The following is a 26,152-nucleotide window of genomic DNA, read 5'->3' as shown; positions in this document are numbered from 1 at the left end:
CAGTGCTAAGGATTAGTTTTCAGCGTATCAGCTAGCAATTATTGTTTAGCACGTTTTCTGGATTCTGGATTAGTTATTCAAAAGTCCAAAAAGTTAACATTTCAAACAGCAGTCAGGAATGTTCAAGATTCTTAACTTATTTAAATTAAGGATCTTAAAGCTGTATACAGAAGGTTAAATGTAAAGAAGCAATTTATTAATAAAAGCAATAATAATTTTAAATTTAAACAGTGTATCGCGAATGTACATTACCGGGTAACTATCTGAATGAATCATAAATTATTTAAAAATTGCAATATAATGATTTGGAAATATAGCGTTTCAAAATTATTGAAGAAATAATAGAAAACTGCTTATATTGCTGTTTGGAATTTTAATTTAATTGTCATTGTTTTCTCTCTATTTATTAATGGATGCAAATATTGGCCTAAACAACCAGTGCTAATCAAAAAAGTTTTCTGCTTCATGTTTCATTTATTATATTCTACCTAATGATTTACCTAATGAATGAGGAGCACAAGACAAATTGCTATGAAAACTGTGCAATTTTTTTTAATTCGATGATATTTGTTCAGTATTTTTGGAAGTGTTTAATTTGTACAACGTTGGTGTCAATGCTCTAGTAGTTTTATGGAATGCATTAAACCATTTTTGATTTGGCTTCTACAAAGTTTTTTGTTGCTTCTATAAGAAATGTGATATGAAGGCAATCAATACTGTTATATTTTTGTAGAGAAACTCGTTTTTCTAAATTTTTCAGATGTTTTCAAGCTTTCACGAACGTTTCAAATGGTTCAAGAAAAACGTGAAGATAGAGAATTATGGAGAATGAATAAGATATAAAATTATTGATCTCTATTTCTCCTTATTGTGAAAAATTAGTCTCATATTTTAGATTGGAAGTAAATAGCTTCGCATCAGTGCTATCGTATTCAAAGTGCTATATTTCGGGTTATTTCTATTTACTCTTCCTAAAAAAAATAGTTTCTTTTTTCTTCAGAGTAACTTTTCAGGATTACTTCTTTCGTCAACTTATCTTCGGTTATTCATCATGTCTATTATGAGCTATAGTGGTGGTACTATTTTGGCGATGGCGGGGAACGACTGTGTTTGCATTGCTTCTGATTTGCGACTTGGTGAACAAATGACAACAATCGCTACGAATATGAAGAAGGTAATTTTTTCAGTTTTTTTGGTATAAAATATGTTAATTCTATAATTCCTCACCTTTGTAGGATAAGAAGGAAGGCAAGTATAGACTGAAAATTTACTGGATTTGAAGTTGAAATTAGTTAACATGGATGAAATCACCTGCCTTTTTAATTTTTTTGTATTAAAATTTGATCCTTTTATATTGCAGGTGCATAAATTGGGTGAAAAAGTTTATATTGGTTTAGGTGGATTCCATTCAGATGCTAAAACAGTTCTTGACAAAATCACTTTCCGGAAGAATCTATATGAATTAAGAGAGAATCGAAAGATAAAACCTGAGGTAAGTATGGAAAATCTCAAACAAATGTGGCATTTAATCATAACACGTCCTTGGAATTATTGAAGATATTGGGTAGAAGAGATGGTTTTTGATTCTCAGTGGAGGTACTTTTGGATTTCAGAAAGCTTGACTCAGTCTATCAAATTTGATTTTTTCTAGGTAGCAGCTGTGATGGTATCGAATCTGTTATATCAACATCGCTTCGGTGGTTATTTTACGGAACCACTGATAGCAGGACTCGACCCGACAACCAATAAACCGTATATTTGTGCCATGGACACCATAGGTTGTATTTCTGCCCCTAACGACTTTGTTGCTGTGGGGACCGGAACTGAATATTTATTAGGCGTCTGTGAAGGTTATTTTGTTTTATATTATAATGATTATATTTGACCTTTGCTAATCATATGCATCATCTTGTGGTAAGCATGAACTTATGCTTTCTCCTCATATAGGGTCGATTAAATAACATAACTTTGCTCCGTGAGTTACTATACTTTTGCTAAGGTTAAGTAGAGGATTTCAGGCTGTTTACTTGAAAATCATTCATGAGAATATTGTGGTTTTTCAAATTTGGTGGAACTTCAGGATTCTGGAAAGAAGGCATGAATCCTGATGAGTTATTCGAAGCTACAGCGCAGTCAATGCTATCTGCAATGGAACGTGATGCAGCTTCCGGTTGGGGTGCGATCGTTTATACAATAACTAAAGATAAAGTTAACATAAAAACTATCAAAACTAGGATGGACTAAAGTAAAAAAAAAAGATTGCCCGATTTTCCTTAATTTGCATTAAAGTTCCTAAAACTTGCAATGTTCCATAACTTTGTTCATTATTTCCAACAGTAAGGGCTAAAACTACACTTTAGATGCATACACAATAGCCAAAACTTTTTAATTCGGGCAGAAAATTCAATACTTGCTTAATTGGTACTTAAAACAGAAGGGAATTTTTTAACACTGTTGTTTGGTTTTTTAATTTTTGTAAAGATTTAATTTTTGTGCATCAGTAAAGATCTATTGTTTTCATGATAACACTAAATAAATCGTCCAGAAAGAGGATTCGTAGAACCAGTTTAGCGACAGAAAAATATAGAGTAGTTCAGCACAGATAAAAGCCTAGCGAACACTTTTCTTACTGAATTATTTTTGGCAAAATCATCAAGCTCATTCCTTAATCACTATAAGCCCAATATTCCAGTGCTGTAGCATTCTACGACAGCAATCACGTAGTCATTTGGCCTGGATATGGGTCGGGTCGATTTTTTCGCATCAGAAACTGTATTTTCCTTCGCATATCTTCATTGATGATTGCCTTAGAAATTTCTCTCGATAATTCATTCCGTTGCATGTACGGTTTTCGGTAATATCGTGTTTTTCGTAAAATATCCAGCAAACCTTCATTGTTCATTAACCTGAACTGGAATATAATTACAATCCACATCATAAGAAACAACAGTGGTACAGAGTCACCAAAAAACCATTCAAGACACGTGAATAAACAATGAAGCTTACTATTTTATGCGATTATTTGTCAGAACACTATAGAAAAAAAAAGTGTCTATAATATTTCAGAATCCTTCAACCTGGTTCTCACCATTTATTGATCATATGAATGTGAAGCATAAATTTCCTATATAATAATATATCTAATAAGCGAATTTTAATATCCTCAGTAAGTGAAAGAGGAAAACCTGTTAAGTAAGTGAAAAGCAGCTGTGACATCATTATTAACGACGAGAACCGTCTTGTTGAGAAATCGTGGATGGGCGTGATGAATATTCCAGAATAGTTTTATACCGAAAGGTTGTTTTAATGTTCCCCGCCAACATCGTACCATCCTGAAATTACATCGCAGAATAAACAAGAATTGCAAATCCTGCTGCATGCACATCTAAATGCAATTCTACTTCTTTCATCACAACATGCAGTTGAGTTACGATGATGGTCATTACGCAAACTTATTGGAAACTCACTTTCACATCTGTTTTAGTATTCAGGTGAGAGACAGATGTTTTCGTAACATTACAAAATAACAATTTAGTTCGAAGAGATTTAGGAAGATATAATATTTGATAAAATCTGGAGTATTACTGCATAAAATAAGTTCAGGAAAACATACAAAACGATTGAAACTACGCTGAAACAGGAAATCTCTGAATAATTTCAAGATTTTTCATAATTATTTTTAATTGCTTAATTGCTTATTTGAACTTTTATAGTAATTATTTGCCATTTTAAGACTTAATTTGGATTTAGTTCGTATCTTTGCTTATCAATCTGACTGATATGATATTAGTATTGATAATTTTATAGCCTAAGGACTTTCAATTCTGAATACGCGTTTGTATTCACTTTTCACAATGTATAAATATTTTTAGAATATTTATTTTTAGAATATAATTATTAATTCTTCAACAAATGATAATTAGGAAATTGTAACTTAATCTTCATCCTTTAAATATAACAGCATGAAAATGTTTACATGTATATCATTACTTCATGCTATGTAGTGCCATTTACCGATACCTATGTTTACATACCTTTGATCATCCACTTTTTTAATCATCAAAACATCTATTCTTCACCGTTTACTACCTGTTTTACTATTCATTCATTCATTATTTTCAAACTAAAACATTTCGTTAATATTTTCATTGCGCTAAAATCGGAAGTTCACTGTATGTAACCATAGGAGGAAATATATGTCGAGATTAGATTAATTGAGCATAAAATATTTCAATGAAATTTATCACACTTTCTTCTTCTTCTCAATTTATTTATGTATTTCTTTACGATCGATTGCTTTGATTGTTTATTACGCTAAATGATGATGACAAATGATTGAGTGGTAGAAGTGAAATATATGTGTGCTAAAAGACGTTGTTTTAACATTCGATAATGTAATTCATTTGCTGTATAATTTAGATGTGATAGCTTATTCCTCTTATTTCAATTAAAATCATTTCAATTTTATGTTTTCGAATTTATCACTTTGTAAATGATTAATCTCATTTTGTTCCCATTCTCTTTTCTATCAGTTTATTATTACGTCGAATCATTTCCACTTCTATCCATTCTCTACTTTAGTGGTATCAGAATGATTTTTAAAAATGAATTACATTCGTAGCTAGGAATGTTTGATTATTATTTTAGACAGTTTAAACAAAATGGCGAATAATAAAATGAAATTAATCCACAGATTAATTCTAGATTAATAATCCTTTTGATGTTTAACTTAAATTACCTCTCTTATCTATCACTTCAACCTATTATTAAAGCTTTTAACATTTTGATCTGGAATGTAGGTTACGGATTTTACACTTCAACATCCCAATGAGATTTATTTTCCATTCTTTCACTGATATTTTTAGCGAATAGTTTCAGTTTTTTAAACATTTCCGCAACTATGAATATTCATAAAAACCTTTTCAAAATTCTTCCAATAACGGTGGCAATAGCTTTTAAACTATCAAATATTGCCTCTAAAAACAAATATACTTTAGAAAATTTTTAAAGTACATCCTTTATTAAAACAATCAGTGTTAAGGGAACATTCCAGGCCTATTCATTACTTGAGCCTCACTTTTACCTCACAACTTGTCTTTTTTCTTCCTTTCCTTGACTTCTCCTTATAATTTAAAATATGGAACTCACTATGATAACTAGAAATTTCATCATAGGATTTTCCACCCAGAACTGTTTTATCTGAATGTGGTGACATGTGACACGCTTGAGACATGAATTGCAACCGATATGGGCCAGGCCATATATGTCATGCGCCTAGCATGACCACTACTGCTAGGCCATAAGCAATATCTAAAGTTTTGGCAGTAGTGATAGATTTGCAACTGTGAACATAGACAACAATGTGGTAGCCTAGTCCCTTAGCAGGCCTTAAAGGCTGCCCAGCTTTGATGAGGCATTGTGGCTCAGTTCATTTAGTATTTACAATGTGAGACCTTTTCGCTCTCAGTCCTCAAATTCCTGAAGTAGAAATTCTTTGTAATGAGATGATTTAGTAAATTACATTGCTGAAATTTGCTTTTCAGAAGTCAATTGGTTAATTAATAAAAAAAAAAAAAAAGAAGGAAAAGAAAGAATGGAAGAGTAAGTTAATTGGGAAAAAATGTGTCCATTAAAAAGACTTGAAATCAAGGATCTAAATTGGGCACGAAAAAAGTTGCACAAAATTGATTAAAGCTTGAATTTCTACATTTATTGTTTTTCTATGGTCTTATTATGAAGTATTCGAACGAGTAGGTGATTTGGTGAATTGTTCTGACATAAAATTCTTCAAGTTTATAATTTTTTACTAATCAATTGAAAATAATCGTAAGCAAATTTAATGCTAGCATGTCCTGAATAAATTAACTATTTTGCTTCTCTCTGCTAAACATGTTGGACATATTTCCTTTAATTAAATTCATTTTACTTCTCGACTTGTGGAAAATTTTGCACGGCTGATAACATTGTTGGGAAGAACTGGCTAGAAGATGGTTATCCTGCCTTTGCTTAATTTTATTTAAAACTCTTTTAAGAATGTAAGAGTTACTTGCAGCTTTAAAAAGATACCATATAAGAAATGAATCAATAATGTTTAGTATTTTGGATTTTATAAAAAAAAAATTGCGATAATCTATCAATGAATTCCATTAAGGTCTGTGTACTCTGTTATGATTTTCCATTTTTTTTTTTTTTACTCAGAAAATTCACTCTTTTCAGGGATATTAAAAGAAATTCTGAGAAACTCGCTCTAAATTGACGCTATCAAAAAAAAAAAAAAAAAGAAAATGATCAAATGGTGGCTTCTGACTTTGAACGAAATTGAAGAGAAAATTTAAGGAAATGGTTGAGGTACTTAAGGATAAGTAAGTTGTGCATATTTTTATTTCTGAATCTAAGGAATCTCATAAAAAAATGAATCATTTGGAAGCGAATAATTAGGTTAGATAAATAATATTTAAGATTAAGTCAACATTTTATGATTCTACTTCCAATATTTTCATGTTTATAATAAAATAATGTTTTCTTTGCTTTAAAATTTTAGTAAGATTGTAAAATTGAATGAATTAAAAGTAAAAGCAGTAAAATGTTATTGCATTTAAGTATCTTTAAAAATAATGCTTTTTTTTTTTTTGATCAATTGAAAAACATAAAGGTAAGCAATGAATCTTCTTTTCTGTATGAGGAGCAAAACATTTGAAAAGATTAGTTTAAAATAGCAAACAAACATCTGTTGCTGCATTCTAATGTGCATTTCAATTAAAATTATTGATTTATCTACTCTTTTTTTCCAGTATGTTTTTTGATGTCTTTGCGTTTTCTTACTTTTCCTTAAGTATGAAATAATGCTGAAGTATAAAAAAGTAATGTAATTAATCAAGTTTTGATTATTTCTTACACATTAAATAAACTTGGTTTGATTGTTGAAAAATGAAGTGATATATGGATGTGACCCAGCTATATGACATTTCTGCTAGTGTAGATTGAACAACAATTATAGTAATAGGTAGTGCTAATTGAATATTGTATTTGGCTAAATTAAATTGTAATTATTTGTACTATTCTATTGGTCTAAAAAATTTACACTCAATTTTCAATTCATGCATAAATCCTTAAGAGAAAACGATATTAGATTATCCTTTTGAAAAGAAATCGAATAGTCAAATGCATTCATTTGTTTTGCCTCTTTAAATTGGTTCTGGTCAATATCTTAAGCACATGGTTCATTTATATGAATGTAATCTCATAGACATCTGCTCCATGACGACGATAATATAGTTCCTCTTATTTTATTTAGTCTTTTAATTATTATATTTCAAAAAAGACTAATAATTTTTCCACTATTTTTTACTGCTACAAATTAAGCAAGTAAATGGGTCATTCATTTTTTTTTTTTTTGATCTCTTTTTTATAATAATCTCAATCATTTCGTACTCGAATCATTTTAACTATACGAGTAGGATACAATATTATTATTTCTTATTATGCAACATTAACTTTAAAAAAAAAATGGATTGCATTAAAAACTATTTTGTAAATGTTCCAAAAAAAAAAAAGAAAATCTTTTTGCAAAGTTATTTGTCTGTGAAAATAACGATAGTCATTTGTTAGTTAATCTGGTAAGTCTTAACTTAGTGACAGATATTTCTATTTCATACTTTGATTAATAACTTCTAATCTTTAAAATTTGCAAAAGTTGATTCTTTTTTGAAACAAATTTTGTTTGGTTTAAGGAATGAAATCATCTCTTTAAAGCAGTCCAAAATATTTACTTGTATATCGTTTACTTCTTGGAAATATACTGAGAAAGTAAATTACATTTTTATCGCACTAAAATTTCCTCATTTAAATATAAGCATTGAATTGCTCATTTCATTCTCAGTTTCATTTATTTACTCAATAATAAGAGGGAAATGTTTGAATAGAAAATGACATTTAACTTCGAGAAATATTGCTTTTTTTCTGTTTAAAATATTTTTTTTTTTTTTTTGTCTGCAGAAATGGGCAGCATTGATTCAATTTGATCAATTTTTTTGCCCTATTCATGACACCCTTTCCACATTTATTTTTCCATATGGTTTTTTATACCTTAAAATACCTTAACTACCTTAAATACAACAACCAGTTTTTCCGCTTTATTGTTAATCTAATATAAATTAATTTAGTAGTCTGTTCAGGGATGTGGATTAGTATAAAATATGCTGTACTTATGTTAAATCTTGATATGCATTAAATTTTGATCTATTTGATCTATTGATATTGCTAGGAATGAAGTTTGAAGTTTTCATGGCACTCTTCAGTTCAACAAAGTGCGTTGGTATATTCCATTCCAGTCTTATCCATTCAGATTTAAATTAGTTATTTAGTAATTCACTTTACTTTGCAGTATGCAAGAGAAAATGTTTTAAGCAAAATTATTTGCTATTTTAATGAAAATGAAAGATCAGAAGCAAAAAATTTCTTTTTTTCCTCTCAACATAGCTTATTTATTTGAATTACATTATTAGTGTGAAATAGTGAAACCCTATGAAAGTTACCTATTTAAACAATGCTATTAAGAATATCAATAATCAATAATAATTAGTTATACTGTATCAAAAATGAAATGAATTAAGTTAATTGTAGCTTAATTCGATAATTTTGCAAGGATGACATTTGTCCTATTTTGAATATTTTGTTCTTTTATTAAAATATTGTAAAAAACTAAATATTGGTAGAGGTGTGAGAATCGCAAAAGTGTTTTTGTAAGACTTTCCAGAAATTTCAACACTGTTTGCACCTTAAATAACACAAAAAATCAGCCGATAGATTTGCATTGTGTGAAAACTTCTTCCTGTTTCTTCCTTTATTTTTTGTTCCTTGTATTGTTTGAAGTGATTATTTCCGTAACGTTCACAAAAGTCAGTCTGAAGATAAGCAGTGTTAATTTCAGTTCATATATTGGAAAAGTGGTAAAATCCAATAAAAGTGATAAAAATTCCAAAATTTCTACAAATAAACACAAAATGATATATTTTAAAATATTTACTGTTAAACAACAATCATTTCTCATTATTCCCTGTAACAACTGATACCTTTTCGCATATTTTGTCACGGAACAATGTCACTCGTTACAAGGTAAGAAAACTTTCACACTATGAAATATCTGACTAAATAACTTCAATTATTATGCATTTATCATCTAATGAAGCTTAAATCAGCAGGGAAGTTCTTTTCTAAATTTATTTTTCAACATTACTTACCTTCCAATGTAATAAGAGAAATGCACTATATTTTTCGCTTCCGAAAGTTAGCAATTCAATATTTAATTATCGAAATACAAATAAATATCGTAGCATTTTTGATTTCCTCAAATACATATCAATTTAAAATATTTTTAACTTTTCTTTTACCTTTCTCTCTATTTCATTTTATATCCATCTCTCAAACTCAAAATCACATTCAGAAGTCAAAAACACGTGAGAATCTGTCACCATTCCGTTAAATGAGCGTTCTCGTCGAGCTGAAAATAGTTGTCACCAATATCTCTCATCTCTACCTCTATACTATCTACTCGTAGTCTTTGACATTCTCAATTTCAGACTAAGCGTCTATTTTCCAATCTTTTCATTACTAATTATCTTCCATAAATATGTTCTCTTTCTTGTTGTTGTACATTCTGTCTCGGTAAGAGCTGAACTTACACCTGGGAATTTATTCAGGCTATTCAGGCAGGTGTTGGGTTATACGGTGGACTGTTTACAAATTCACTGTCAGTGAACTTTAAATACTCATAGTTGGATTCCATTTCTATCAGTGAATATTCAAACAAAAAAGAAAAAACAATTTGGACAATTTTCACCATATTTTATATTTAATATTATTTTCCATACTTTACTTCTTGCATTAAATTCTTTTCCTGCTTTGTAATAATAAGTGATATATTGCAGAGGGAAGAAAAGAATGAAATCAGGCACCTCTCGGTTATTCGAACTTTTGCCAGATCCGTATGACATTTCGCAGAGACGATTTTTTCGCGTTTGTTTGTTTACCGATGTGAAGAATGCTTCCGAATTGAGACAAGCACTAGTTGATGGATCAATCGATGCTGCTTTGATCAAACCTGAATTGGTAATCAATATCTAGTTCAAACTTAGTAGCTAAATTAATTTGGTTTAATGAAATTTGAAAGAGCAGCTGATCTTTGTTTTCAGCTAGTTGTGAAAATTTGTGCCGACTCAAAAAAAAATTGTTATCGTTTTAAGCTTATGAATGCATGAGTTGAAAAAAAAAAGACAGAGCCATTAAAGATCTTCTCAATCTCTAAATTTTGGTAGCTGGCAAAAGCCGTTGAGAAAGATCAAAGTACTTTTAACATAACAAAACTTTGTGATACAGCAAGAACAAGAGAGTTTAATGTTTATTGAATTCGTAGGTTATTCAGTTCATAGTTCCATTGGTTGATCTATAGCATGTCGATCTGATCTTGTTGTTCATGCACCAATTTTATTATCTCGGTGCACTATTTGACTTGCGTTGGTCTTCTCATTTCCTATAATTCTTTAGTGATCTAGTGTTCCGCTTTAATTAATCTAATAACTGTTACTGCTTCAGTATTGACTATAATGTTTTACATAAAATTTTCCCTTCATAATCCAACTACCCCTTACTATCATTATGACAGCTTTTTCTTTTAATAAAGACACTTAACAACTGTTCTAGTTGCTCATTAATTTTTATTGTATAAATAATTCTATTCAAAATAGAATAGAAGCAGTTTGCACCATGGCTGACATGGTTGCTGCTTTTCCGATTGGCATTATCATAGTTTTTGTTATAATTATTTGTTAAATTCAATTCAGCAACTCAAATATGGGCCACGTTTACCTACTGATTAAAGTTAGCGTATCGTTGTAGTACGATAAGATTTCTTTCTAATTGTATTGCGTTACTGAATGTAGTTTTGCTGAGGAAAAATAATGGAAAAAAAAGATCCTTGTTTCGATATTATTCGTTTTAAACGGGACGTTTTTCTAGGTTTTGGAGGTTTTCACACTTTTAGCAGCAGCAAATAAAGCTGTTCACCAAGCTGCACATAATCGACTTTCAGCGCGAACGCTTCATGCTGAACTGATATACTCTTTATCACCTGACCGTAATGTAAGTCGCTTTTTCTTTTTTACTTTTTCATTACGATTTTTTAAGGTGAAATTGTGTCAGTCTTTTTTTCAAATTTTTTGTTAACATGAAGGCAGTAAAAGGAAAGCAAAGTTTCGGGTTAAGATTTGGGATTTATAAAGCGTTGTGAAATGTTTCCGGATTTTAGACATTTTAGACACAACTTCAATTTTATATTTGTTTTCACATTGCTTATGTTTTGGTGGGTATTATCGTTTCATACTATTTAATCGGAAATTGAAATATATTTGTAGATATTAGAATCATTATTAACATTTGGAATTGCGGAAGAAAGTCGTAACCTTTTGGTTGGTATTTTTGACGACGAAAGTGGTGAAAAAATGGTTAAAGTGGCAAAGAAAATTGATGGCAAACCAGTTCCGATGACCATATTACCTCAGTTGGCGGATTACGAGCGTATTAAAAAGGTTGGATGAAGATTTGAAATTTTATGTCAAAATTTGTTTCGGCAACACTTTGATGATCTTAGGATGTTTTTTTTTTTTTTGGAGAATTTCGGTACATTCAGGTAACAATAGAAGTCATTATTTTGAGCACTTTCATAACAACATTCTTCTTTAAATTGAATAGGAGATTTAAAAGAGGTGTGAAGGGCTAAATCAATTTGTTAAGTTATTATAAATTACTAGATGTTACTGTTAAGGCAAAATAAATGTTATTTATTTTAATAACTATTTAATAGAATTTTTCATTGTTGAATGCAAATGAAGAATTGTTATCAAAACTTGGAAACTAACTTCTACTATCATTCCGTGATTTGATGTTTTTAAAGTAATGAGAGATGGAAACTTCTAGTTATATAAAGTGAAGGAATCCGAATACAACGAAGAAACAATAAGTGACGCAATAATAACCCGAATTGCTACCAAAGATTGCATTTAAAATGCACTATTTCCTGCTCATTGTGTGCTCATTGTACGCTTCTTCAATCTATTTCAAAAACACAATTGGCACATCGCTGTGAATCAAGTTGTTGTTTTTCTTTCAAATATGTCTTGGTTTTGATAAAAATTTTTTAATTTTCTTTTCACTGCCAAATGTTAGCGCTTTTACTAGTACTGTTAGTTATTGTCTAGTGTGTGTTTCTTACATTTCAGTTATGATACTGTTGTCGAGTGATTGAAAGGTAAAGTGAAATTTAAGAATTCAAGAGTTTTGAAAAGTTTTTGGTAGTGTAATTGCATGCGCATTTCATATAGCTGCTTCATGAAGTTCTCTCATCGTTCCATGAATTATTTATTAAGTGGAAAGTCTTGCACTTGTAATATGAAAATTGAAAGATAAAAATTATTTAGAATCTTTTTCCTTTCCAGTGTCTTCACTTCACTGTTAAGGTTTTGGGAGTGTATCAAGCATATGACAAATTTTTCTGATCCTTAGAAGAAAATTACTAGATTATTGTGGAGAGTAGTATCACAACTGAATACATATTTTGAGATTAATGCTTTTAAGAATGTGATTTTTTCAGTTGATTTCTATGCCAGTTTTAGCATATTTGTGTTGCTTCATTTATTAAATTTCAAATTCAGATAGAAAAAAAAAGTTCAGTTGGTATTAATGCGAATCATTCATAAAATGCCTTTTGAAAATATGTTTCTAGTCAAAGTTTGATTATTTTAAGAAGTCGTTTAGATGATGAAGAAGTGTAGTGAGTAAGAATCAAAATTATTTTGTTATTTAGAATGCATAATATTACTGATTATTTTAACCAGCTGCTTTACTATCCTATCACCAATTAGATTGCATCTATCAGTCAATCAAGTCACTGTTATATGTAAACTATTCGGTTGTAACACATAATTGTGTGTTTTGCGTAATCTCGTTTCCGCGATATTCAAAGTTATCTGTGATTTTTTTTTTCAGTTTTCTTTCATTGTTTATTTGTATATCGAAATCTCTTACTCATTATTTCCCCTTTTTCAGTTGCAAATATAGTACTCAAAAAAATTCATATCAATCATAATTTTGTGCATTTTTTCTTCTTTGCTATTTGTTAGCATTACATAAAATATTGTATGACCAATTTGGGATCATGATAGATTTCATTCGTTTATGGTTTATCTGAATTATTTAAGCAATGTTGAAAATTTGATTTAATATTACTTTTTTTACGTTACTCATACTGTCCTTGTAGATGTTTGTGATTATTTGTAATAAATATTTTCATTTCTTTGTCTGTTTGAATTTTAATCTCTTTCGTGCCCTCTTGTACCCATTACTTTCCTTTCTCCGATTGCAAATATAGTACATACTCAAAACAATTCACACTAATCGTGATTTTATATATTATTTTCAAGCGTATTCTATAACTGAGCTCCTAATGCACTGATTTCTTTTTTTCCCCACTTCATCACGAAGTAATAGCAATCAATTCTAATTGGAAATAGACTTTCAAAGCAGGAATACCGAGATTACTCAAACAAGCAGTGCATTAAGTCTCAAATTGAGAAAGCTATCGGGATGCTTGCTGCTGTTATTGTGGTGCAGATTTTCTCTGATATATTTACCAACATTCTTGGTTCTTTTGCAAATTTGATATATTGCTAGTTTGATTTCATTTCGTCCAATTTGTCGAATGTTCTAGCAGTATGATTTATCAATTTTTAACTATGTCACAAAATTTTTCATCATATTTCAGTAATGAATCCAGTGTCTGAAAATGAGTATACACTGCTTAATTGCAAAACAATTTGGATATATCTTGTAAATAAATATTATTTATTATCAATTCTCAATGATTTAATGAAATTGAAGCGTGATACAGTTAAAAGGGGTCTTATTCAAACTCGAAGACCATTTAGCATAATGTGTCTTTTGTATGTCTCAGCTGAAATAGTCCGATGGGTATTACAAAAAAAAAAAGGATTTTGTCTTCTAAAGGAAACTAAAGCATTTTGCATATTGCATATTTAATATAATCGTTTTATTAAAAATGTTTATACATGATAGATGCATAAAATAATTTATCTATATATATATATATATATCGTTACATTTATCTACTGATATTGTAATTAGCCCTTTAAGAGTAGTTTTATTAACGGCAACATTTTCATTCAATCTTTTAAAGTATCCTTAAATCGTGAAAATAATGCATAATTATTCAACTACTGTTTTGATTGGGATATCAGTAATAATCATGATAATGATTACATTTTATCAATAGTACGTTGAAAAGTGCATTAGCTTACAACTACTGCATATTATTCAATTTGATGTTTTTTTATTTACACTATTTTGTTATCAACATAAGCGGTAAAATGTTGGTAAAAACGGCAATCAATCGACATACATGCAAATAATATAAAAAGATTAAATTAACATTTAATTCATTTAACAATATGTGCAAGAATTTTATTCTTGTATCATCATCAAGATTTTCTCTATCCTTGCAACTGTGATATTATATTTCATTTCAAAATCATTTCCTAGGACTTTAATACTGTTAATAAAATAAATTAATGGAACATTCATAAGAAGAACCTGTTTTAAAATGTTTTATGATTTAATCAAGTTTAATCAAAAGTACATTTTTATCATATCATATCATATCAGTGAACATGTTTAATTATTTACTTTGTGCAAGGTTTGTGTTTAAACAAAAATGTTGATCAAATTTGTTCATTGCACATTCTTACTGTTTATCTCATTAACTGCAAAAAAGCAATGTAATGTTGCGAAAAATTTAATCGGTCGGCATTCTTTGAACTTAACATTATCCATCATTTCTTGAAGGAAAAATTGCCGAAATTTTCAATTGAAATATTTTGAAGCTACTATTTTTACTCCAACGTTTTTTTATACTCGAACTGAATAATTCTGATAGTCTGAATATATAATCTTTATTTTGCTCTGCTATGAAAAAAAATTTTTTCTTTTTCACATTCAACAAATATTAACGACAAAATATAATTTCTGATCTCTCAGAGCAAAAGAAAAAAAAAAAAAAACAATGCAATAAATATACTATTATTACCTTTCACATCTATTTTGGGGATTTTTTGGAATTTATATATAAATCTATTAAATATATATTGACTTTTTATTCGCCGCCGACAAAAAGTGCAACGATAGGAAATAGCCGAGTAATTGTTACGACTGGTTTTTTATTTTTTTTTATTTTCTTTTTTGCTTTTTTTCATTTGTTTTTTTTTTTTTTTCAAACATATTTATTAGCGTATTTGCATTTCTTAGCGTATTTAGTGTTAATATATTTCAGAGTTAAACTAGAATAATGCAATTTCTTCATGCTGCTTTGAACACATTTAAAATTACAGCGGCACTTTTTAACTTTTTTTTTTTAAAAAAAAAAAAGAAAAGAAAAGAACTAGTATCATTTCTGCCGATAACGCTCAATGATAACTGACTTTTCTTTAGATGTTAATATTATTTATATTTTACATGGATAACCGGAATGTTATCCTTCTAGTAGATACTATCGAAACTAATACCAAATATTAAATATCATTCAGTAAAATTACTTAAATTGATTGTGGAACCATTTATAGCTTGTTTAATTCTACTCACATCGATATTTTAAAAGAACAATCATCAATTAATCTTTTAAATCTCTCAAAATTATTAATCACTTTAATATTTTCATTCTATTCTAAAAGATGCAAATGTTAGCAATTGGTTGCTTTAAAAAAAAAATAATTTCCTAAGAAGCATTCATTCATTATATAAAATATGTGTAAGATTTGCATTATAATTCCACAGTTGTGTCACTTTTAGATCACAAATGCACAGTATTCAATTGTTAATTGTTATTGCAATTCTGTTACTGGTAGAATGCGATGAACTTTTACTTCTTCAGGCGGTAATTCTTGCATATTGAAATACTATTAAAATGAATTCATTTTTTTAATGTGGAATAATTTCAAAATACTGTAGCAGGGGAACTAGGTTGTATTCTCGAAAAATACATATAAACATTTAGAGATGTAGTTATTCAACAAAGGATTCTTTTATGCTGCAAATCATTTCACAATCAAAAAAAAAAAAAAAAATCAGCTTTAAAAAATAAGCTTAGTTAAAAAATGAATCATAAAATATTTTTGCATGGATAAGTGATGATATATATCATTTAACATTAACTGATATCAAAATATTTAATGATATTGTGATGATTTTGTTAAGAATAAATGGCTAATACATCTTTTCTTTTCTCATTGTTTTTGTTTTTTTTTTTTTTTTTTTTTAACATTTCAAAATCTGAGCAAATCATTTCTAACCAAAAACTGTTTGTTCATCAAAATTATGACAGTATACTATAATTTCTCTAAAATATTAAGATCTGGAGACATGGTGATCGTTCACCTATACAATCATGCAAAGGTTATCCGATACAGACACAACATTGGCCTCAAGGAAAAGGACAGCTTACAGCGGTAAGTTATATTATTATGGTATTGATAATTGGTATTATTTTGATTTTTCCTTTTTAAATTATATTTACCTTATTTTGATTAACTATATAATATATTCAGAGAGTGGTGGTGGAAAAATACAATTCAGAAATGCAATTTCAAATCCTAATCAAAGTAAAGTAGAGAGAAAAAAAAATGACACAGATAAAGAAGTAAGATGAAGGAATGAAATTGATCATGAAATTGAAATTAAAACCATTGAAATAGTTAGCAATTTTGTTATTGCTAATTTAATTTTATAGGAGGGAATGGCACAACAAGTTAAATTAGGAAAGATTATTTACAATCGTTATGTTGACTCACTTAATTTTCTCAGTCCATATTATGATGCACATCAGGTATATTATTATATTGTTTTGAAATTTGGTGTATTATTGGCACTTTCAATCAAATTTTTTTTTGGATCAAACTTTTATGGAAAAAGAATCTATGTATCATGCAGATATTCTTTTTTTTCTTTGCAATCAGTCTTTCAAAAGAATGAGTCAATTAATGAATACTCAAATACAATTACTTTAAATTTTTCAATTCCTAGAAGAGACGTATTTTGCTTGAAAACGCAAAATTATATTGTCTCACTTCAGATATACGTACGCTCAACGGACGTGAACAGAACTTTAATGAGCGCTATGGCAAATTTTATTGGATTTTACAATAATCCATCTCAGAATGAGCGCATTGGTATCGACTTCCCGAACGCGACAGAATGGCCGCGCGGTTTTGTCGCAGTCCCAATACATACAGTTGCTGATGAAACTGATTACGTTAGCATACATTTCATTCAGTGTATTTTCTTATCATATTTTATATGCAATTGATAAAGCTAGTTAATAATCATTGAAAAGAATTTTTCGATAAAAAAACTTTGTTCTTCTAAATTTCATGTATTGATTTTTTTTTTAATTTTCAGATTTCAACAAGCAAACAACAAAAAAAAAAAAAAAATATTAATAAAATTTTAGATAGGAAATCCTGATGCAAATTGTCCACGACAAGAGTGGCTCTCAAAAATGGTACAGCAAACACCTGAATGGAAAAATTTAACGAAAAATTATGTGGTATTAAAAAAAAAAACATATGAAAAATAATTATTATTAAGGAAGCTATAAAATGTATTTTTTCTTATAAAGTATAATTTTTGTAATTTCTTTTAAAATAATTTGGAACTGATGCGAATATGAATTATGTACGAAAATAGAATAATTTTGAAACTTTCAGAAAGTTTTAAAAGAATTGGAGACAATATGTAAACAATCAATAGCACTCACTGATGTATGGTTCTGTGTAGACACATTTTATTGTGAGGTTTGTGTGAACGTTCATTTCTCATTTTCCTTAATTAAGAAAACTTTGAAATAACTATTTAAAGCAATCAGGAAAACACATAAGACAAGCTGTTTTGATGTTTGAGTGAATATTTGTCATCAAGGCTAATCATGTTGACAATTATCATGATTATCGATGAATAGCTTCTGAATCTGAGTCCAAATAATAGAGTTTACAAAATCCGTAATCAAAAATATTTAATGTTTACAGAAGGCTCCTTTTACTGTAAAAATATTATAATTTAGTTTTATTCTATCTATCTCATTGCTAATTTCAGACAGCTTTATTAATTTTTTTTTTTTTTTTTTTGCCAGTACTTTGTTTACATTTTGAAATTCAAAATTATGAAAATGGTTTAAGTAAGGAATGTTACACAAATTCAATGACTGTTTAGAAATTTTTTAATAATCTTTTTACATTTTCATAGATGAATCATCGGATCTGAATGTTAATCATTTCCATTAGATAAAAACAAATTTTCAGAAAATGCATGCATTTACTACACCTGTTAGCAGTCTTCTATACGATCAATTGGAACAATTAAACAATGAAATTCAAAATTATGAAAATGGTTTAAGTAAGAAATGTCGCACAAATTCAATGACTGTTTAGAAATTTACACGAAAAATTTTATTGCAAAGTGACAATTGAAATAGTAAATTACAGATTTACAACCATTTGAGGAAGTTGATTTCAAACATGAAATTGGAAAAATTCGAGGTGGTAGTATTCTTTGGTCAATGTTGAATCATTTCGACTTGAAGGTTAAAATAATGCGTAACTGAATTTCCATTTTTTAAATAGTTTAATTATAGATGTTAAGTTAATGTTGAAATTCAACTTAACTATTTAAGCATCTATAAATTTGTGTTTCACTTTCAAATATTTCACTTTTATTGTGAATTACAGCTGCATTGTTTGAAATCCGAAAATTTTGAAAGTGCTAATTGCACATGGATGAAGGATCTCAAGTATTATGCATATTCAGCGGTAAGTTAAAAAAGTATATTATTAATTTTAATAGCATCACCTTGAGAACAATAATATCTTAGCCAACTACATGCAATTGTAAAGAATTTGAATTGACTAATATTTTGTTCCACTAAACTCCAACTGTCATTCCTAGTTGTCTAAAATAGGTTTATCTCTGTGACGCCAAACATTTGACTAAAGATAGATCAGACAATTTGATTAGTAAGTAATCTTAGAATTATTCTTGTTGAAATTTCCAAGCTATATGCAAGTCTGAAGTGCTTTTCGAAATATTCCTATATCATTTGATAGAAATGATCGATTCAAAATAACATAACAATCTTAAGAAAGTATATGTAAAATAAAATTAACGGTGTAATTGAGAATCAATAATAAAATCTAAAAAGCATTGGCACTAGTTGAGAAGAGGAAATAAGTCAAGAAAAAAGATGGAAATTCTTTTTTTTTGTATTTTTATATAAGTATCAAAGATCGGTTTATATTTTCAATTAAAGATAAGATCATTTTCCTGAATTATCATTCCTATTTATGATCACTCGCTGAATCATCACTTTTTTTCCTAAATTGAAATCATCAATAACTTGAATTTACATAAATAATCTCTAAATAAATAAATAATCTAAAGCATAAATAATCTCTAATGCTATTTATTTCCTTCTCTAAAGCTATGCATTTGAAAAACTGTTCAAATAATTCGTAAACGAAATCTTCTATAATGCAACAATCAGAAAAAGTAAAATTTTCTGAAAATTTACAGTTTGAAACTATTGAAAATTAAGGAAAAGTTAAACATTAGATTATTTCAAATGTTATTTTCATAGCATGATACAACACTAGCAGCATTAATGTGTACTTTGGATGCTAAACATAAAATTTTGATTAATGGTGGATATCCAAAATATTCAGCTGCCATGTTCTTTGAACTCTGGAATACAACAAATGGACCAGGATTGAAAGTATTTATTGTTTATTGTTTACTATTTGAAATAACTTCTGCAGAAGTTTTTACGAAACAAGATTTTAGGAAAATTACCTGATCGATAGTTTATTGTTAAGATTAATTCTGAAAAACATTAAGTGAGTAATTTGTCATATTTGAGTACATTGAACAAAGTTAGCCAGTCATTTTGAAGTAAGTATAAATTAAAAATGCAATTAATCCAAAATTTTTTTAGGTCTATTATCACCGCGATTTCACTGAAGATCAGTTAGAAGACGTTACTGATTTACTTGACCGTTAGTATCTGTTTAATATTTATTTTATAAATTTTATGAAATACCTCACTGTATTAATGTCTTTTTTCTTAATGGAGTTAATTCATGAAACAAATGACTATAAATTATAGTTTTAAAATGAGAATTGCCTCCTTTTAAGTAACTGTGAAGTTCCATTTAAATTCACTTTAAATTAATTGTCTATTAAATGCATCTATCAGTTTAGATTGCTCAGAACATATGGACTCGAATGGTTTCTGCAATTACGAAAAATTCCGCACTAATGGAATTGTTTATTATCCAGGAAATGAAGATGAAGTATGATTTACCAAAAAAAAAAATTTTGTCGTATGTGAGAGAATATTTTCAGAATAGACGGAAGAAATTTTAAATTGATTTCATTGCAGTTATGTCAGGATACAAAATCCAAGAGAACATCTTTCAATCCAGATGAATATGAAACAAAAGCAACTTCAACAGTAACACTTGCTCCTGTTGCCTACATTTTATTACTTTTACAAGTCTTTATATCTTGAAATTGAAATTTCTTGAAATTCTTTTTCTCTCATTTCCCATTGGATTACGACCACAAAAAAAAAAAAACTTTTTATTTTTTGCAGCTTTTCTTAGCTGTAAGAAAAACGTATTCCCAAAGAAAATAGGGAATACGATGAAATTAAAAAAAAAAAAGACTATCAAAGAAGTCGTTGAATTTGGTCAAAACATTTCCATAGAAATAACGGAGATGAGCCCGTTCTCAACAAGCTATTTCACTTATTTTCTTATATTGTTTAGGTCTTAACGTTTCAAAATGTTTTTCTGAAAGTTATGAATTTTACTGAGTAGGAAAAACTGTGAATTTTTTATTAGCACCTGTTAAATGATCAATAAAATCTCACGAAATAATCGAATAATCTGCACAGTGTACAATAAACAAAATGTAATCAAAATTGATGATAGCAAAAAAAAAAAAGAAGAAAACAAAGTTAAAATTCAATGTACAGCAAATTTCAAAAAAAAAAAGCAGAGAAAGCTTATTGGATTGAAAGCACTATTTAAGCATATTGGTAAAAAATGATTTTTTGAAACTGTTATTGGAAATAACATTTCGGTTTTGAAATGAACAGCATCTGTTAATTTGAAAGATTCTGGCATAGTAATTAGAACAAGGTGTTTTGCTTCACTAAAAATGAGTGAAAATAAACGGAAAGGAAAAAAACTCGCTAACATCAACAACTTGTTTCAATGTTTTCATTAGAATTCGGTTCTTCGGAAAAAAGAAAATAACCAGTCGCTTCGCCGAATACAATCCCAAGTATTATCCAAACATTAAAAGTCATTGCGATAAGCATTAAAGTATAAGCCAGAAGTATTTGAGCAAAATATAACGATGACTGCACTATTCGGTAAAACGTGAAAAGTTGTTTCAATGCCCGAAATCTGTAAATCATGCTTATCAAAAAAGATCTTGCAGCAATATTACTAAAACACGCATTTGCATCAATTTAGCGTAAAATTAGCTAAATCTATGAAATACGAAACTCTTTACTTCACTAAAAATGAGCAGAAATAAATAAAAACAAAAAATTCGCTAGTATGAATACAACCCCAAATATTATTTAAACAGTACTTGATTTAAAAAAAAAAAAGGAAAAAATAGTCTAATATAAATTTCAATTTCATGAGGATTGATTACTAGCTAAAATGCTCACTCATGGCTACAGTCGACGAGTTCAATGTCCAAACAAAACAATGCTGTGAAATACGCAGGAAAACTCAGTAAAAAAATCATCGCTCATCAAAAAGTTTGCAACCGAAACGAAAGTTAAATATCATGTTATTCTTTCTAATAGTTACACAATTTTTTACTATAATTCTTCTGTTTGAACCATATTAAAAAACTAAATACTATTTCCTTATCAATCTTCAGTGACAAGCTTTTCTAATTGCAACTGAAAACTTAAACCTACCCACTAAATCCGAGAATTGGCGAGTATGAGATCATTTCAGTGCTCACACTGTCAATGTGTTCCGATGACTCTCGAATGACAATGTTTGATTGAATACGTCGATTCTGTAGTTCAACGGCACGATTTCGAGCAAAATATAAACGAAGAGCTGCAAGCAGAAATACTAAATCTACTGCACAAGCATTTCATCAAGCACAGATAATTCTATGTATGAATATTTCTTCCGTTTAGATAATTCGTAAGGCGTTGAACTGAAATAGTGTTATAGTAAGATACGTGAAATCTAAGGCATGGAATTTTCATCGTTAATATCGAAAGAATGACAAAAGAATAAACATTTGGAGTTTATATCCTAAGGACAAAAAGTATACAATTTACGTGACCAGAAGCCATGATTTCTGTTATCTTGATAAAACAAAATATGATTCATTTAGTTGATTTAATTATTAAATATTCAACATTATTTATATAAATTTAATCTGAAAAGTAGTAAAGCAAAATAGATACCTTTAACTGCTTCATATAAGACGCTTAACAAGAAAACGATAAGCACAGACACGGACAATCCTGAAATCAAGAAGTACAAAAAAGTAGGACTGACAGAGGTAAGGAGTTAACTTATCTGTGGAAAAAGTTACAATAGCCACTAATGAACTTACCACAGAAGACTTATTAATGGTTTCACCCCATTCCACTCCATTACCAATGCTTACGTTCGTTTCATTCATCTTTATCCAAGTCCTTCCTGTACTCAATGGCGGAAAATTTTGAGCCATAAGTCTACTTCATAAACAATGGTAAAATGCATTCGCTTAACTGCTGCTAAGTTTTTTCCCAACACAAAAATAGCATTCTGATATTACACAATGAGAAGAATAGTAAAACTGAAAATTTTGCCCTTGACACTCTTTGACTTGTCACCCTTTCAACCTTGATATCTAGTGAAAATGAAAATTATTCATCTTCTCCAAACAATGAAGTTGCTGCTTATCACTTGTACTGCTTACTTCGATAGCTACAACAATCTAATCGATCTTAGCCAGTACTCTTTACTATCAGTTCAACTGATCTCACGTACATGATATAAACAAAATAACAAAGTATTACATTTATTGTAAGTCACTGACGTGTAAATAAAACCAAAATTTCGCCTATTTTTCTTCAGTACATTGGTCAGATGACTGAGCTTTTACTAATCTCTGTTCACACACACATAGTTGTAGCCATCCTTCATTTCAGGCTACTCTTTAATCCTGAAGTAAAGAGCAGTCTGAACTACTCTTTAATTCTCCATTTCAGGCTACTCTTCATTTCAGGCTATTCCCCATTTCAGGCTATTCTCATTTCAGGCTATTCTTCATTTCAGGCTATTCATCCAACAGAAAGGTATATGGGAAATAATCATATAATGAAAAAGAAAAGATAAAAAAAGATGATTTATGTAGCATAATAAAAATAAATAACCAACCAAGGACCGTTCCGGTCTTCCAGAAATTGACCAGAATGAATTCGTGCTTGGTGAAATGAAGGACCATCGAGTTCATCCACAACGAGTTGTTTCTCTCATTGCTCACTATCTGATTAGTGGTCGAAGTTATCAGTCTTATCATATCATACAGAAAGGTCATTCTCGAGCACACGTATCTACAACAAACTCTATGCCATCACTCAACACACAACCGAAGACAACAACAAAAGTAAGACATAAAGTTGAAACTAGCAATAGTGTCACAGCACACGAAGTTTAGTAGTAAGCAGGCGGTAGTTTAAAGTGAGAGATTTCATAATTAACTGAAATTGCAAATATCGGAGATTTGAGCAGGGATTTTAAAATGAGAAAGACTGAATTGGGCGCAAATGTCGAGGACATAGCCAATGAAGATTATAATTCTAATATGTTTAGGATGTGGTTATGCTTAGCAGATATGTAATTTATTTTAATGCTGGGGCGGTAAATTCAGGAATTGTAAAAGTGATATTGGTGAACTGAGAATTGCAAAGCAAATGAAATGCTATATGAAATTCTCTTGTAACTTGCAATTCATCTAATTTGCAGTTTGCAATTCTTCTGAATGATGATGCATTTAGATCAGAGAAGAATTACTACTTCAATTATTATCTATGACTAAATCTCTTTGTTCTGTATTTTATTTATCGAACTGACCAATAATTAAATTTGGAATACGTGCTTTCAAGCGTGTTAATGACATCTGTTCATCTGCTTTTCAATGTCGAAATTTGCCAAAAGATTCTTAAAATTTCAATTCAATTCGAAAAACACATAGCTATATATGCAAAATTGAGGTTTGATAAACAGGGTTGGGTTATACTGCTGTCACTATCTAATCATATATTTCAATATTTAATCTTTTACGTTTACACGTGAACTTAGCTAGTTTTAAACGTAGAATTAAAGTGAGTGATTATATGATTACATTTTTTATGTATTTCAGTGTGATATACTGACAGAAGTGTTGAAATTTTTGATCGGTCAATAGCTGAATGCTTAATGTTTGCTTACTGTGCGACATTTGCAGAACTGCCACTCATATTTGAATGCTGTCATTATGGATGAGAGAAGAGATCTCCGCCTTTCTCATATCCATAATAAGTTGTCACATTGAATTTAGTTCGTTTGGCTCAGTTTCGAGGCATTCATTCTTAACATTCACTTTGTTTTATCAGTTTAAGGATTACGGTAGTCGGTAGAACAATTCAACAATAGTTGACGAATTTCAACTTGGAAGAATTTGTAGCTAAGGAAATAAATTAAGATAGTAGTTGACGAATTTCAACTTGGAAGAATTTGTAGCTAAGGAAATAAATTAAGATAGTAGTTGACGAATTTCAACTTGGAAGAATTTGTAGCTAAGGAAATAAATTAAGATAGTAGTTGACGAATTTCAACTTGGAAGAATTTGTAGCTAAGGAGTAAGTTTTTTTTTTTTTAGATTTATGATGAATATTATTTTAATAAAGGCGTAGAATAAATTATTATTTATTTTTTCATCTATAACAAAAGCTACTTCAGAATCTGCAAATGTCTTCTATCCCTTCGGTGAATCAAACAACTCGGCTAAACATCAATTTACGTGAACGTTGCCGTATGCATGATCTTAATGAAGCATTTGATGATTTGAGAGTTATATTACCTTATGCCAATGGTACATCGGTGAGAAAATTGTCTAAAATTGCCACTTTGCTATTGGCTAAAAATCACATTCTAATGCAGGTGCGAATCATACAGTTTCATTTTTTTTTTTTTTTTTTTGTTTTGGAAATAACTTAGGTATTTCTTTTGCAACTTTCAAATAAATATGTGCAATGAACACAATGCTTATTATTCAACTTTACAGCTCAATTTACAATTTTTATCTCAATTTACAGCTCAACGATCTCTTAACTAAAACTTTTGATATACTATTGATCTTTCATTCTAGCCGTATAAAGATATAATCTTTTGATGAATTCACTTTCGTTTCTCAATCTCCTTCTTGATTCGTTATTTTCCTAAGCTAAAATCATAAGTGTACGTAATCCTTAGTTTTCCTTTTTTTTAAATGCCAAAACTTAAAGTCGAAAGATGATACTTCGTGCGAAAAAATGCGCTATTTATGCAGTTGAATTTTGCAGGCAAGTGCAATCGAAGAAATGCGCCGCATAATTCATCATCTTCAACAGCAGCTCCTCAACATTTCATTCAGTTCTTCTGACATGCGGCCTTGATTTTTTTTTGTTTTTTATTTTTTTTAAAATAATGTTACTGTATAATGGTATTTCAGTCAATGTAAGCATCTCTCTTGGATGACTACTAAATTTCATAGAAATTAGTCTGTATACTTGGCTAAAAGTGAATCAAAAAAAGTGTAATTTAGTGGAGATTTGAGAGCTTATTTTTGAAAACTGAAATTAATGCAGTGATAGTTAAATTGTTATACCTTCTTCAGAAAGTTTGAAAGTTTGATTTTTTAATCTTTGATCAATTGGGAAAACAATATTCATAACAACTGATTTCTTAGACATCAGATGCTAACCGACACTTAA

At 29.2% G+C, this 26,152-nt stretch overlaps 6 protein-coding genes across 10 annotated transcripts; 4 read left to right on the top strand and 2 right to left on the bottom strand.

Moving 5' to 3' along the window:
* Window positions 1-1,051: 1,051 nt before the first annotated feature.
* Window positions 1,052-2,244, top strand: Bma-pbs-3 (proteasome subunit beta type 3, putative; the record flags this gene model as incomplete). Of its 2 annotated transcripts, none has more annotated exons than XM_001896386.1 (4): window positions 1,052-1,174; window positions 1,361-1,492; window positions 1,652-1,850; window positions 2,081-2,244. In XM_001896386.1, the coding sequence occupies 4 exons, from the start codon at window positions 1,052-1,054 to the stop codon at window positions 2,242-2,244; spliced, it is 618 nt and encodes a 205-aa protein (XP_001896421.1). The 2 variants fall into 2 exon arrangements, with proteins under 2 accessions (XP_001896421.1, XP_042934322.1); XM_043078388.1 differs by having other exon boundaries at window positions 1,361-1,496; window positions 1,656-1,850.
* A 472-nt stretch (window positions 2,245-2,716) lies between these two features.
* On the bottom strand, window positions 2,717-3,331 carry Bma-mrps-21 (28S ribosomal protein S21, mitochondrial, putative; the record flags this gene model as incomplete). Its single annotated transcript, XM_001896387.2, has 2 exons — window positions 2,717-2,906; window positions 3,186-3,331. 2 exons carry the CDS (start codon window positions 3,329-3,331, stop codon window positions 2,717-2,719), a joined length of 336 nt encoding a protein of 111 aa, XP_001896422.1.
* A 3,008-nt stretch (window positions 3,332-6,339) lies between these two features.
* Bm6162 (1810034M08Rik protein, putative) lies at window positions 6,340-12,057 on the top strand (the record flags this gene model as incomplete). The annotated part of the gene is made up of 5 exons (XM_001896388.2): window positions 6,340-6,362; window positions 9,927-10,107; window positions 11,014-11,136; window positions 11,409-11,582; window positions 11,971-12,057. The coding sequence occupies 5 exons, from the start codon at window positions 6,340-6,342 to the stop codon at window positions 12,055-12,057; spliced, it is 588 nt and encodes a 195-aa protein (XP_001896423.2).
* A 3,859-nt stretch (window positions 12,058-15,916) lies between these two features.
* On the top strand, window positions 15,917-20,674 carry Bm2418 (Histidine acid phosphatase family protein; the record flags this gene model as incomplete). 3 transcript variants are annotated; one of them, XM_043078385.1, is made up of 13 exons in its annotated part: window positions 15,917-15,994; window positions 16,470-16,565; window positions 16,847-16,942; window positions 17,189-17,368; window positions 17,567-17,662; window positions 17,823-17,909; window positions 18,414-18,507; window positions 18,597-18,694; window positions 18,840-18,920; window positions 19,745-19,879; window positions 20,099-20,159; window positions 20,365-20,456; window positions 20,546-20,674. In XM_043078385.1, the coding sequence occupies 13 exons, from the start codon at window positions 15,917-15,919 to the stop codon at window positions 20,672-20,674; spliced, it is 1,323 nt and encodes a 440-aa protein (XP_042934319.1). The 3 variants fall into 3 exon arrangements, with proteins under 3 accessions (XP_042934319.1, XP_042934320.1, XP_042934321.1); XM_043078386.1 differs by lacking the exons at window positions 15,917-15,994; window positions 16,470-16,565 and having other exon boundaries at window positions 16,853-16,942; XM_043078387.1 differs by lacking the exons at window positions 15,917-15,994; window positions 16,470-16,565; window positions 16,847-16,942; ... (3 more) ...; window positions 18,414-18,507; window positions 18,597-18,694 and having other exon boundaries at window positions 18,888-18,920.
* A 693-nt stretch (window positions 20,675-21,367) lies between these two features.
* Window positions 21,368-23,652, bottom strand: Bm4563 (Ctr copper transporter family protein; the record flags this gene model as incomplete). The annotated part of the gene is made up of 4 exons (XM_043078384.1): window positions 21,368-21,578; window positions 22,109-22,256; window positions 22,616-22,675; window positions 23,577-23,652. The coding sequence occupies 4 exons, from the start codon at window positions 23,650-23,652 to the stop codon at window positions 21,368-21,370; spliced, it is 495 nt and encodes a 164-aa protein (XP_042934318.1).
* Window positions 23,653-25,148: 1,496 nt separating this feature from the next.
* On the top strand, window positions 25,149-25,834 carry Bm7228 (BETA3 protein, putative; the record flags this gene model as incomplete). Of its 2 annotated transcripts, XM_001896391.1 has the most annotated exons (2): window positions 25,149-25,340; window positions 25,742-25,834. In XM_001896391.1, the coding sequence occupies 2 exons, from the start codon at window positions 25,149-25,151 to the stop codon at window positions 25,832-25,834; spliced, it is 285 nt and encodes a 94-aa protein (XP_001896426.1). The 2 variants fall into 2 exon arrangements, with proteins under 2 accessions (XP_001896426.1, XP_042934317.1); XM_043078383.1 differs by lacking the exon at window positions 25,742-25,834 and having other exon boundaries at window positions 25,149-25,397.
* Window positions 25,835-26,152: the final 318 nt, after the last annotated feature.

This window comes from Brugia malayi (genome assembly GCF_000002995.4).
Source record: "Brugia malayi strain FR3 genome assembly, contig: Bm_v4_Chr2_contig_001, whole genome shotgun sequence".
Classification (NCBI taxonomy): Eukaryota; Metazoa; Nematoda; class Chromadorea; order Rhabditida; family Onchocercidae; genus Brugia; species Brugia malayi.
This window is presented reverse-complemented; position numbering and strand designations above follow the sequence as displayed.